This window comes from Hyalella azteca, unplaced genomic scaffold, assembly GCF_000764305.2.
Source record: "Hyalella azteca isolate HAZT.00-mixed unplaced genomic scaffold, Hazt_2.0.2 contig8491, whole genome shotgun sequence".
Classification (NCBI taxonomy): domain Eukaryota; kingdom Metazoa; phylum Arthropoda; class Malacostraca; order Amphipoda; family Hyalellidae; genus Hyalella; species Hyalella azteca.
This window is the reverse complement of record NW_025938582.1, coordinates 158632-171346: the sequence shown is the minus strand read 5'-3', so window position 1 is coordinate 171346 and position 12715 is coordinate 158632. Positions and strand designations below refer to the sequence as shown.

At 42.2% G+C, this 12715-nt stretch overlaps 1 protein-coding gene across 1 annotated transcript; it reads right to left on the bottom strand.

The window, feature by feature from the left end:
* Window positions 1–897: 897 nt before the first annotated feature.
* LOC108681225 (ecotropic viral integration site 5 ortholog) lies at window positions 898–12347 on the bottom strand (the record flags this gene model as incomplete). The annotated part of the gene is given in 11 exon segments (XM_047881656.1): window positions 898–1086; window positions 1122–1355; window positions 1854–2057; window positions 3962–4255; window positions 6649–6826; window positions 7328–7509; window positions 8519–8689; window positions 9202–9330; window positions 9737–9904; window positions 11339–11441; window positions 11767–12347. Coding segments are annotated over 11 exon segments (2403 nt in total), but the record flags the coding sequence as incomplete, so codon positions are not given.
* Window positions 12348–12715: the final 368 nt, after the last annotated feature.

The following is a 12715-nucleotide window of genomic DNA, read 5'->3' as shown; positions in this document are numbered from 1 at the left end:
TCAGTTATGGAAAGATCGGGTTCCAAAGGCCGGATCCCTTGTGAATCAAGTCACGAAAAGTTCAAGAATCGGCAACAGGCCATGGGCCTATTTCTTCAACGCCGACACTTCTATTCTATTCTATATTCTATTCTATTGGAAGGTGAATCATGAACAGCTAAGCGTGCAGCACTGGGAAATAGAGATAATTTTTCGGTTTGACCGAAGAAAATATTAGGAACACCAGACTGAAGAATTTTTATGCTAGAAATAAAGATTGACCGAAATGAAAAGGGTTTTTATCTGACTAACATGTACGTAAATGGAATTGTAACTTGCAATGACAAACAGTTAATCTATTAATCTATAACTTTAACTGCCTTCAATCAGTTTGAGCTTAAGCATATCAAAAATTTCAACTTCTAAAAAAATTCAATTCACGAAACGAAATAAGCGAATGTTTTACGGAGTAAAATTAACACCTTGGATCATTTTAACTTAAGAAAACAATAATATGCACCACAGAAGGGTTAGACCGCGCTGGACAATGGGCCTGGGGCCATACTTTCAAAACTCGCTAAGTGAACGTAAGTACTTACGCTCTATTTTCTTGTCTATGATTGGTGGATTTTGCTTGAAAGGCCGTCAATGATTGGCTGATGAACATACGATCTCTTAACTTTTTTTGAAAGTATAGGCCCTGAGCTTTTAGAGATCAACCACAGCTGATAGTGCAGTTAAGTTACAATGAGTTATAAGAACTATAATGCGCCTATAAACCTGAATTAAAGGACGCCTCACCCTGAGTCTGGCCTCCTTGAGCTCTGCCACCGCTGAGGTCTCGTGCAGTTTGGTGGTCATAAGTTATAAGGATTATAATGTAATGCGCCTATAAACATGAACTAAAGGACACCTCACCCTGAGTCTGGCCTCCTTGAGCTCGGCCACCGCTGAGGTCTCGTGCAGTTTGGTGGTCATAAGTTCCTCCTCCAGCCGCGCCGCGGACTCGCTGCTGCTGCGGTCCCAGCCTCCCAGGAGACCGNATGCCTGGTCCAGAGCTGCGTCAGCTCACCTGTAAATGCCTGGTCCAGAGCTGCGTCAGCTCACCTGTAAATGCCTGGTCCAGAGCTGCGTCAGCTCACCTGTAAATGCCTGGTCCAGAGCTGCGTCAGCTCTTGCACTCTGTGTCTGAGGTCCTTAAGAGCAAGGTTGGCCTCGGCCTCACGGAGCCTCACGGCGATGAGTTCCTCCTGAAGGTGGGCGACTGAGTGGTCAGGAGTGGCCTCTCTGTTGCGCTTCTGCTCCTCCTCCAGGTCCTGGATGCGCGACTGCAGGTCTCGCGTCGTCGCCTCCGCCTCCGCGGTCTTAAGACGCACCTGACGAAGGGGATATTAAAATAGATAACAATATATATAACAGAGGCAGGTATTACAATATGTAACAGAATTTCATGCAGGAAATAGTAAAAATTCAAAACATCATCTGCGTAGAAGTCCAAAATGCTTCGCCTTATTTTTCTATGGTTATGTAGAAGACCGACATCGTAAATTTTTGGGTAGAATAATTTGAAACTGAATATTTCAGTCGTGAATCTGATTGCCCTTTTCAGGCAAGAGTGCAGCTCCAACTTAAGAAAAGTGCACTGGAATCAAATTAACTTGACCACAGAAATTAATGCTTCAACAAGATAAAATTTAATATATCAACCAGTAACATAAACAACCATGTTCTGCATGCTTCTATAGCTGAGGGATAAATTGAGATAAGATTTAGATAATATAAAGTGAGATAAAATTGAGATAATATAAATTGAGATTAAAAAAATAATTGAGATAAAAATTCAAATTGTGCTGATTTAACATAATATTTCATACCTGTACGAGTTCCTCCTGCAGACACTTGACGAGCTCCTCCTTCTGCGCGAGTTCCTCCTCCCTCCTGATGAGCTCAGCGAGCGAGGACTCCCTGGAGTTGCTGTTCTCCTCGATGGTTCCTGTGAGCTGCCTGATCCTGTCTCGTGCGTAGTTCAGCTGCTCCAGCGTCTCACCGTCGTGCTGACGCAGTGCTGCCAGCTCACGCTGACACCCAAACAAAATAATTCAATCAATAGCCTTGCAATAGAAAATAAATCAAATTTTCAGTAGTTCAGCTGCTCCAGCGTCTCACCGTCGTGCTGACGCAGTGCTGCCAGCTCACGCTGACACCCAAACAAAATAATTCAATCAATAGCCTTGCAATAGAAAATAAATCAAATTTTCAGTAGTTCAGCTGCTCCAGCGTCTCACCGTCGTGCTGACGCAGCGCTGCCAGCTCACGCTGACACACAAAAATAAAATTTTCATGTAAATATCTATATTGGAATCAATCTCGTGAAAAAATAAAGAGTCTAGCCGTCGTGCTGACGTAGTGCTGCCAGCTCACGCTGACACCCAAACACAATAATTCAATAAACTTGCAATAGAAAATAAATCAAATTTTCAGTAGTTCAGCTGCTCCAGCGTCTCGCCGTCGTGCTGACGTAGTGCTGCCAGCTCACGCTGACACCCAAACACAATAAATTAATAACTTCACAAGAGAAAATAAATCAAATTTTCAGTAGTTCAGCTGCTCCAGCGTCTCACCGTCGTGCTGGCGCAGCGCTGCCAGCTCACGCTGACACAAGAAGACAAAAACTTACTTCAATAACCACGCAATAGAAAATAAATCAAATTTTCAGTAGTTCAGCTGCTCCAGCGTCTCACCGTCGTGCTGACGCAGCGCTGCCAGCTCACGCTGACACCCAAAAATAACTCAAATTTTCATGTATATATCTATAATGGAATCAATCTCGTGAAAAAATATAAAGTCTAGTCTAAACAACTAGAATTTTCATGTAAATATATACAATGGAATGAATTTCGTGAGAAAATAAAGTCTAGCCATCGTGCTGACGTAGTGCTGCCAGCTCACGCTGACACGCGTACATAAAAACTAACATCAATAACCTCGCAATAGAAAACAACTCGAATTTTCATGTAAATATCTTCAATGGAATCAATCTCGTGAAAAATATTAAGTCTAGTGTTGGGAGTTGATCAAATACGTGCTCATGCCCTGGGTAAGGAACAGCCAAGAACGCGACAACGCTTTTTGGTACTTTGCAATGAGTTAAATTACGAGCTGATATTTGAACAGCTTGCAATAAATAATCATTCAAAGATATTCGCTTTCGAAACACAGGAATGCCTATTAGGGATATTAAAGAAAATTTTTCAGATAATTCATCACGAGTACTAGGCTTCGAGCCAGGGGCCATACTTTCAAAACTCGCTAAGTGAACGTAAGTACTTACGCTCTATTTTCTTGCCTATGATTGGTGGATTTTACTTGAAAGGCCGTCAACGATTGGCTGATGAACTTACGATCTCTTAACTTTTTTTTGAGAGTATAGGCCACTGATGAAGAAGCCTACCTAGAAGCCCAAGGGACACGGCGCAGAGAACCCCGAGTCAGTGTACCGTACGTACTACTTATGTTAAAAAATGAGAAATTGTACAACCTCACATAGTACTCTTATTTACGCGTGATTTTTCAGTAAGTTTCGTAGACATCGCGAAAATAATGTAAGTTCAAGCAAATATTGCTGCCAAGATGGATATATTAACGCAACTAAAAAGGGTCTTCGCCGAAATTGAGACTTTAAACTAAAGGAATATAAAGGAATTAAACTACTAGATAATTTATGATTTTAAATTGTAAAGTAAAATGGTAAGACATACAAAACATAATTGCATTAAAACAAAAAGTTTGCTTACACTTCTACACAGCTTCAAATTTTCTTCCAGGCTAATTCGTCTACATTAATTTAATAATAATGCACATTGAACATTATTTCTATATAGCAACTGTATGATCAAAATACCAATAGCAAAGCTAAACATTAATTCTATATAGCAACTGTATGTTCAAAATACCAATAGTAAAGCTCAAGACAAAAATCTACCTTAATGGCGAAGTTGTGTTCTGCCTCCTCGGCCCTGGACACCTGCCCCTGAATGAGGCGGTCGGCCAGAGCTGAGGACTCAGCCTCGAGGCAGTCGATCTTCTGACGCAGAAGACGGTTCTCTGTGCGCAGTCTCTTGAGTTCGACGAGCTCCTCTTGCTCTTTGGTCTTCATTGCTGTGTACTCTTTCTCCATTTTCTTCATCTTCTTAGCGTTGTAGCGAATGGAGTAAGCCATCGTGAAGTAAGATTCAGGGTCAGCTTCAAACTTCACAGGCAGGTCACGCTGGAAGTACTGCAAACACAACAGGACGATGTAGTTAAAGAACATTTATATCACTTAAGTGAACGAGCTTTTATGCCACATTATTTAACACGTTGACTACGATTGCTTCATCTTGTACTATTATTTCATTTTTTGTACTTTTTTCAAGCAGGGTTGCCAGACGGTCATTTTTTCCGGACAAATTCCGTGATTTAGTTTTTCTCAATTGCGTTGGCCGGCTAAAATTTATGATAGGGGTACTTCCTAATTAAATTTCAAATACTGCAAAAAAGAAAATAAATGGAATTTTTATAGCGGAACCTACAAAGAAAATAGTATACATTGAATTATCGGCTTTTTTGGTCTTTTTTGTTCTCGGATTTGGCCGATTTTAGGCAACCTGAATTATGTACCACTACCTCCTGGAGAAATACATTTTGTGGTACGCATATGTACCAATACGTAGTCAACGTGTTAACGAACATTTATACGTATAGCACATCAGGTCACAAGCTTTTATACCACACGAGATAACGAAATTATTCATGTTAGTTAACATCACATTAGTTAATCATGTCGCGGTTGAGCCGTGTCACAAGGAGGACGTGTACGCTGCGCGGGCTCACAACTGGCAATGTCACTACGCCGGTTTAACTCATTTGTAATATTATAAACGCATTTTTTGCTGAAGCATTTCAGTAAAAAGACTGAAGCGAAGTCAGTGAAAGAGAATGCGATTAAAGAGAAGAAGCGAGTGAAAAATGATTCCCTGTTTTTCTTACTGAAAAAACGAGGGCTCTTATATCGAGTCGAAATCGATTTTCACGATGGCAAAATTTTAACGTTGCAAACGACAATAATAAATTTGATGATCAACTTTTGGGGAGCTTGAAAATTTGAGTGAAAATAAGTAAATAATTAGTGTAAATCAGTCTTTTATCGTTGACGACTGCCTAATTATTATAACAAGATATTTTGGAGTCAGATCAAGGCAGAAGAGTTTAACTCGTTGTGAACACCGGAATCGCGAACTTAGGTCGGGTAGATCCTGCTTAGCAATTCAAGATTCAACAATTACCTTACATGTGCTGACTGGAATGTAGAAAAAATGAATATACTGAAATGTTCAGGGAGATATTGAAATTGGTAATAAGCTGTTCTGCCGATTAATTTACTGGGATAGTGACACATCAGTTGAGACTGCACTGCTTAACATCAAAGTCTATATACACGCCGAAGCAACAAGAGCAGCAGATGCTCTGCACTCTGTATTGTCATAGATTACATAATCAAGGCCTGCGCTGCTGCTTGCTTCTTACATAAGCTCAAGCATCACTCCTTCACACTCGAACAGAATAATCCAGTAACTGCATGAATAGCGCCACAGGTCAGGTACACATACAGGGTGCGCCAGAGAAACTTACTAATTTGAAAGGTCAATAAAAACAAAAGTACTTCAATGATTGTTTATTTTTTTTTATTTGAGAATACAATTTCCCAGTTTTTTTAAACAGTCTTGAAAATGAGATCGGATAAATGGCGACCCCCATTGCGCATACACTGATGAAGTCGATTTTTGAAATTCGTATCCACTCTTTGCAGCATATCAATCGGTATGTTGGCAATGGCGTCGCGAATGTTGTTCTTGAGGTGTACTATGGTCCGTGGTCGATCGACTTAAACCAGACATTTCAAATAATCCCATAAAGAGAAATCGCATGGAGTCAAATCTGGAGAGCGTGGCGGCCATTGGTGATCGCCTCTGAGAGAGATGAGGCGGTCGGGGAAATGTTGTCGCAACAAATTCATCGAGTCTCGTGCTGTGTGTGCTGTGGCTCCATCTTGCTGAAACCACACGTTCCTAAAGTTCATTTCTTCGAGTCTTGGAAGAAAAAGTTCCTCGATCATGTTCCTGTAACGAGCTCCAAGAACGGTAACTGCGCGTTCGTTTTTTTTAAAAAATAAGGACCAATTGTTCCCATTACCGACGTCGCACATCAGACAGTAACTCGCTCACAGTTAAGTGGCTTCTGGTGAAGCTCACGTGGATTTACATCACACCAATAAGGCATGTTTAGCCTGTTGACGCAGCCGGAAATGTGGAAGTGAGCCTCGCCACTGAAAAAAACGACCGCGTCTTCAGGTAGGTTGTCAACCAGCATTTCACATGCATTTTGACGAGCAACAAAATCGCGTTCAGTTAATTCTTGCACTACAGCAAATTTATTTAAGAAACAAACTTGGGAACTTTCCCCTCCAGATGCGCCCTCTCTCGCCCCTCTACCCGCCCAACTCACCGCGCAGTAATTTTTTCAAATAAGTAACTTTCTCTGGCGCACCCTGTATTATTGGTTTTATTTCTTTTTGATATCAAAAGAGCGCAATATTAAAGCGATTTAACAGAAGCGTTTATTGATGCTGACCTTAAGCATGCCCTCCATGTCCATGGCGAAGAGCTCCTCCTTGCTGATGGTGAGGACGGCGAGGGCGATGCGGAAGATGACCTCGAGGCCGTCCACGAGGAAGCAGTCCATGACACGACAAGCGCCCCCCAGCGGCAGCGACGTCGCGAATAACGTCAGGAACCACGACGACGCATACCTGCATGCACGACGTAAACGTTAAATGACAGCAATTATTTCTTTAGAGCTGTTAAGAGAGAAAAAAGCCTGCACGCACCACGTATACGTTAAATGACAGCAATTAGTTCTTTGTAGCTGTTATGAGAGAAGGAACGTAAAATATGGTGTATTGCAACCTGTTTTGCCGAACGTGCCAGATGAATGAGACATCGAGAAATGTAAAAATATAAAAAAAAACAGTAGCATTGCAGTACCAAGTAATGATGAAGTGGCACTGTAAACCATAATGGCCGTTCACCACAGCCATCACATAGCCGTTCACTGCAGCCACTCACATGGTCGTTCACCACAGCCACTCAGTGGCGCTCACACAACCATATAACAAATATAACACAGCCACATAACACATATAACACAGCCACTCACATAGCCATATACGACAGCCACTCACATAGTCATATACCACAGCCACTCAGTGGCACTCACACAGCCATATAACACACATAACACAGCCACTCACATGGACGTATGGAAGCTCTGTGAGGTGAAGTGTGCGTGTAGGTCAGGCAGGAGCTCCTGTATGAGCGTCTCCAGCTGGTACATGCAGAGGCCGAGCTCAGCCATGGACGGCTTGAACATCTCCCGCAGGCGGTAGTCCTGCATCAGCTTCACCAGCACCGCGAACGCCTCCTCTTCCGGCATCTGGTGAAGGCAAATCAACGTTAAGACTCTGGGGCCATACTTTCAAAACTCGCTAAGTGACGTAAGTACTTACGCTCTATTTTCTTGTCTATGATTGGTGGATTTTGCTTGAAAGGCCGTCAATGATTGGCTGATGAACTTACGATCTCTTAACTTTTTTTGAAAGTATAGACCCTGGTCCTCAGACTTGATGAGCAGAGGTGGGCAGTAGCGCGCTACATGTAGCGGCTGCTATTAGCGGCCGCTACATTTTCAGTAGCGGTAGCGGGGCTACATTTAAGCAATTGCAGGTAGCGGCGCTACATTTAAGCAATTGTAGCGGTAGCGGTAACGGTTGCTAACTACATTTAGAGCATGTAGCGGTAGCGGTAGCGGCCGCTACATTTCAAAGTAGCGCTGCCCAGCTCTGTCGGCATGTTCATATCGCTGTGATAGTGCACGACTAGACGATCAATCGTCCCTACTTCACAGCTATACCATAAGATTTTGATGAAACGAAGATAGAAATTACGATGGGTGGGAAATTATGATAGGCATGTGCAATTAGATTTTCAAAAAAAATATAACTCAGTACTCACTGCAGTGAGTGACAGAGAGCGCATTTTCTCGTCGACGAAAACTTGAGGTCACGGACGGACGGACAGACGGACAGACGGACGGACAGACAGACAGACAGAGACACACAGACAGACAGACGGACATGGCGAGCACAATAGTGCATTTTTTCATAAATGAGAAAATGCGCTAAAAACACAGCACGAGAAGCATTGAACTAGAATATTCCCAATTACGTTACTGTATCTGATGATATATAGTCAAAGCAGTCCTAATTAGTTAGCAGGCCGCAGTGTGGTTATGAACAGCAAAATTGGGGCAGTGAATTTTCGTATCGAGACCTCGAAGGCTGGTAAAGGAAGCGATGTCTTGAATATGTCACTGGCCAGACATGGAATAATCCTCAACAGTGACGCTACTATATAATTATATAATAAAATAAATTATAAAATACCTGCATGAGGAGCAGGCCCACAATGAAAGCCGAGCCCTGGCAGTAGCCCACTTCCCGGTCGTGGAGGCTGTAAGCCTTCATCACGTTGAAGAGACTCTCCTGGCCGAGGCCATCCTTCTCCTTGAAGAAGTCGTGCTCGGGGTACGTGCGTGCGATGTCGCGTCTGATCACCTGAACAACGAAAATCTTCTTCAATAACTTCAATCAATGATCATTAACAACATCGATGTAGCAAGTCGAGCTCTAAACTACAAAGAATGTCGTTGTTCATAAATCCAGCAAACGTAACACAACCGACAATGATTTTCAATAAGAACTGAACAAAAGACTATCGATGGCACTATACGGAACTGTAGGTTGATGAAGGAAATAGCCCAGACTTTGACATGACAGAAAGACTGAGACTGTAGGTTATCAACAATATCCCAGACTTTGGCATATCAGAAAGACTGGGACTGTAGGTAAACAGCGGCTATAGCCCAGACTTTGACATAACAGAAAAACTGGGACTGTAGGTTAACGACGGCAATAGCCCAGACTCTGCTATAATAGAAAAACTGGGACTGTAGGTTAACGACGGCAATATCCCAGACTTTGATAAAACAGAAAGACTGGGAATGTAGGTTAACGACAGCAATAGTCCAGACTTTGATATAACATAAAGACTAAGTCGAGGAGGTAACCTTTTCACAAGCAGACGTGGTCTTGAGGTGCTCGGCGTACTTGAACTTGTCGGGGGAATTGTTGGCATCGCACAGCAACTGCCAGGTGATGCCTCGGAAATGTACAGGGATGCCCTTGCGCACCAGGTCCTGGCAAGATAACAAATGCAATTGGCCTCTCGATAAGAGAATATGTAAGAATCAAGCTCGTGGTAAAAGGTAACAGATGATGAAAAATATTGATCTGCGACAAATGAAGCGACACAAAATATTGAAGACTGAAAGGGGCAGAAGCATACTTAAATGCATGTTTGAGAAATCACATTGAAGCTTCAATATAAGATTATGTACGAAATATTTTCGCATAGAACGAAAGTCAAATAAGATATGAGACATGAGCTCAATGCAAAACTTCGATAATTTAGTTACTACTTACTGATGTATTTCCAATTAAATCACAAATTTGTCCAGAGTTAAAAATTTCACAAGCATACGTACAAGATAAATTGACCACGAATAGAAGCAAAAACAACCGAAACTTTGCTGGGGGTCTCACCTTTACTTGCTGGCTCTTCTTCTTGTTCCAGTTCTCCCAGTCATTGACGAGTCTTCCCCAAAGACCCCAAAGATCTTCCTCTGGATCCTGTGTTCCACCAGTGACACCTCCGCCTCCCGACGAGCCTCCACCAGACGATCCTCCCGAGCCTCCAGACTGAACTGAGATCTGAAACCGACCAACGATCGTCATGGATTCGTTACCCTGGATCTTGACAGAATAACGCGATGCGTTTGACTATCGCTTCAATTTAATAAATCTAGCAATATTCCCGGATCGTGTACACTCCTAAATTCTACGAGGATATGAATAAATGATTGACATCTGGATTGCTATGGAAGGTGAATTACTTATCAGCCTAAAGAAAAGGTTGGTAAGAGGCAAATTATCAATACTTTTGAGATTGCGTTCCCTCCAGGTGTACGAAAATCAGTAGGCACATTTAATCCAGAATGAAAAAATTATGAATGATGTAAAACTCAGCAAGTATTATATATATATAGTAATAATTATTAAATTTTATATCTATAAAACATACCTATATTATAATATATATATTGAGACTATATTTTTGAATATTATTATTAATTCATTTATAATAATAATTTTAAAAATAATTTTATTTCCAATCTGTCACTAACAATTTGATAATTACATTAAAAATTATGAATAATAACATCTTTTTTTTCCGAAGACGCCTTATGAGTATATTATATTTGACTCAAGGTCATAATTTCACGAAACTCGAGAGTGCTTTTAAATCTCAAGTTAATAATAATAATAATAATCAGCAGGACATTAAAACTTTGCCGTGACTCATCTGGCTAGACTGAGCAGCAAGAGTCGCGCGTAGTTTTCACTATTTAAGAGCATTGCAACGCAGGTTTTGAAACTCTTTGGGTAGTATTGGCTTTCAGTTCTTCCCTTAATGTTCTTTCCTTTAATTTGTTCACTTTCAAGCCCAAACTTGTGTTCTCTTGAAGTCAGGTCACGACTCTCAGTTCTTTTGGTTATTTCCTTTTAAATATTGACTTTAATGTTTTGAAGTTTAAGGCTTGACGTTTGAAATGAGGGCCTGCTTACCTGTAAGGTGTCGGATGATTGACGAAACCAAATGCAATTAATATTAATAATAATGCAATTCCTCACTACATCCATATAGACTCAGAGGTTTAACCGATACCCCGGGTTCAGACAGACTTAACACTTTGACTGCAATTGCTTCATCTTGTACTATTATTTCACTTTTTGTACTGTTTTTAAACAGGGTTGCCAGACGGTCATTTTTTCCGGACAAATTCCGTGATTTAGTTTTTCTCAATTGCGTTGGCCGGCTAAAATTTATGATAGGAGTACTTCCTAATTAAATTTTAAATACTGCAAAAAGAAAATAAATGGAATTTTTATAGCGGAACCTACAAATAAACTAGTATACATTGAATTATCGGCCTTTTTTGGCTTTTTTGTTCTCGGATTTGGCCGATTTTAGGCAACCTGAATTATGTACCACTACGTCCTGGAGAAATACATTTCGTGGTACGCATATGTACCAATACGTAGTCAACGTGTTAAATTCGATATACTTAATGAGGACGTGTTTACCTGTGAGGTGTCGGATGATTTACGGGAATGGCCGACGCCAGGACCGGAGTAGGCAGACTGTGTGGACAGCGAGTTCAGCGACTTGCTGTCAGTCTCGATCATCCTGCCAAAGAGAGAAAGATAAAGTAAGTTCTCACATCTTCTCAAGAAGTAAGATAAGTAATACAACTTGTACAGCACGAAAAGGAAAAGAATCGGCGACAGGCCACATCAGGCCTACACTTCAGCGCCGAGATCAATATGTTATGTTATGTTATGTTATAGATAAACAATTTGTTAATTACTAGTGAAAAATTACTATTGAAAAAAATGCTCTATTGAATGGAAATGTTGCAAAATTAAAGAATACCGCATGTAAGTCAGTTAAAGTTAACCGCGAGACTGATGGGAAACGCCATGGCTGAGTGTACGAGTGACTCTGAACACACCTATTCTTGCCCCACGAGAACATGTCTATGAGGATATTCCTGCGCAGCGTGTTGGGGCTCTGAGAGAAGAGCTCCTGCAGAGACTCGGACCGCGAGGGCGCCGCGTACAGAGAGTCCAGGTTGCTGGGTCCGAACTTGAGGAACGCCGGGACGGCCCGCGGGGAAGATCTGGGGGACGACGGTCCGGGGTCTCTAGAATTCGAATGCCCCGACGCAAGTGGTGATATGGGGATTGGGGATGAGCGGAAGCGTCCACTTCCTGGGGACGAGCTGCTGCTACGTGAGTGGGGAGTGCGACAAGTGTCCTCGCGGCCCGAGGATTGGCTGCGCTGAGGAGCATCGGAGCTGTGGAGGTCTTGATGTTCTCCTCGCAGTCGAGATTGTCGCACGAGTCGCCTCGAGTTTGCAGGTGAAGAGAGGCATCTGATGGGGCTGTAAGTCTCGGATGAAACACACGTCGAAGTTTTTAGGGATGACGTGTGTTCAGTGGGAGGGCGGGAAGGGTAGCCGCCGCACAAACCAAACACATCGTCGTCGCTACTGTCGCCCATGCTTTATTTTAGATCTTTTGTGATTTTAGATCTTCTGTGAACAAGGCACGAAAAGGAAAAGAATCGGCGACAGGCCACATCAGGCCTACACTTCAGCGCCGAGATCACTATGCTATGTTATGTCACGCATCCAACGGAGGGAGAGCAGCTTATAGCGCACGCGGGTTATGGCACGCGCACTACATCCACTGGGGCCGGGTTGACAGTAAGTCACATTACAACCATAACTTGGGTCAGCTGGTCTTCACGGGTCTGAATGTAATATGCACTCCATGGTCAGATCTTCAGGCGAACTAATGTCATGAAATAACTGGGCTCTTCTGGCTAAAAGGAACGATAGCGAAAGTCTTTTACCGAAAAATATATAAGAATACGCCAGTAATTTCTAAATACCTACG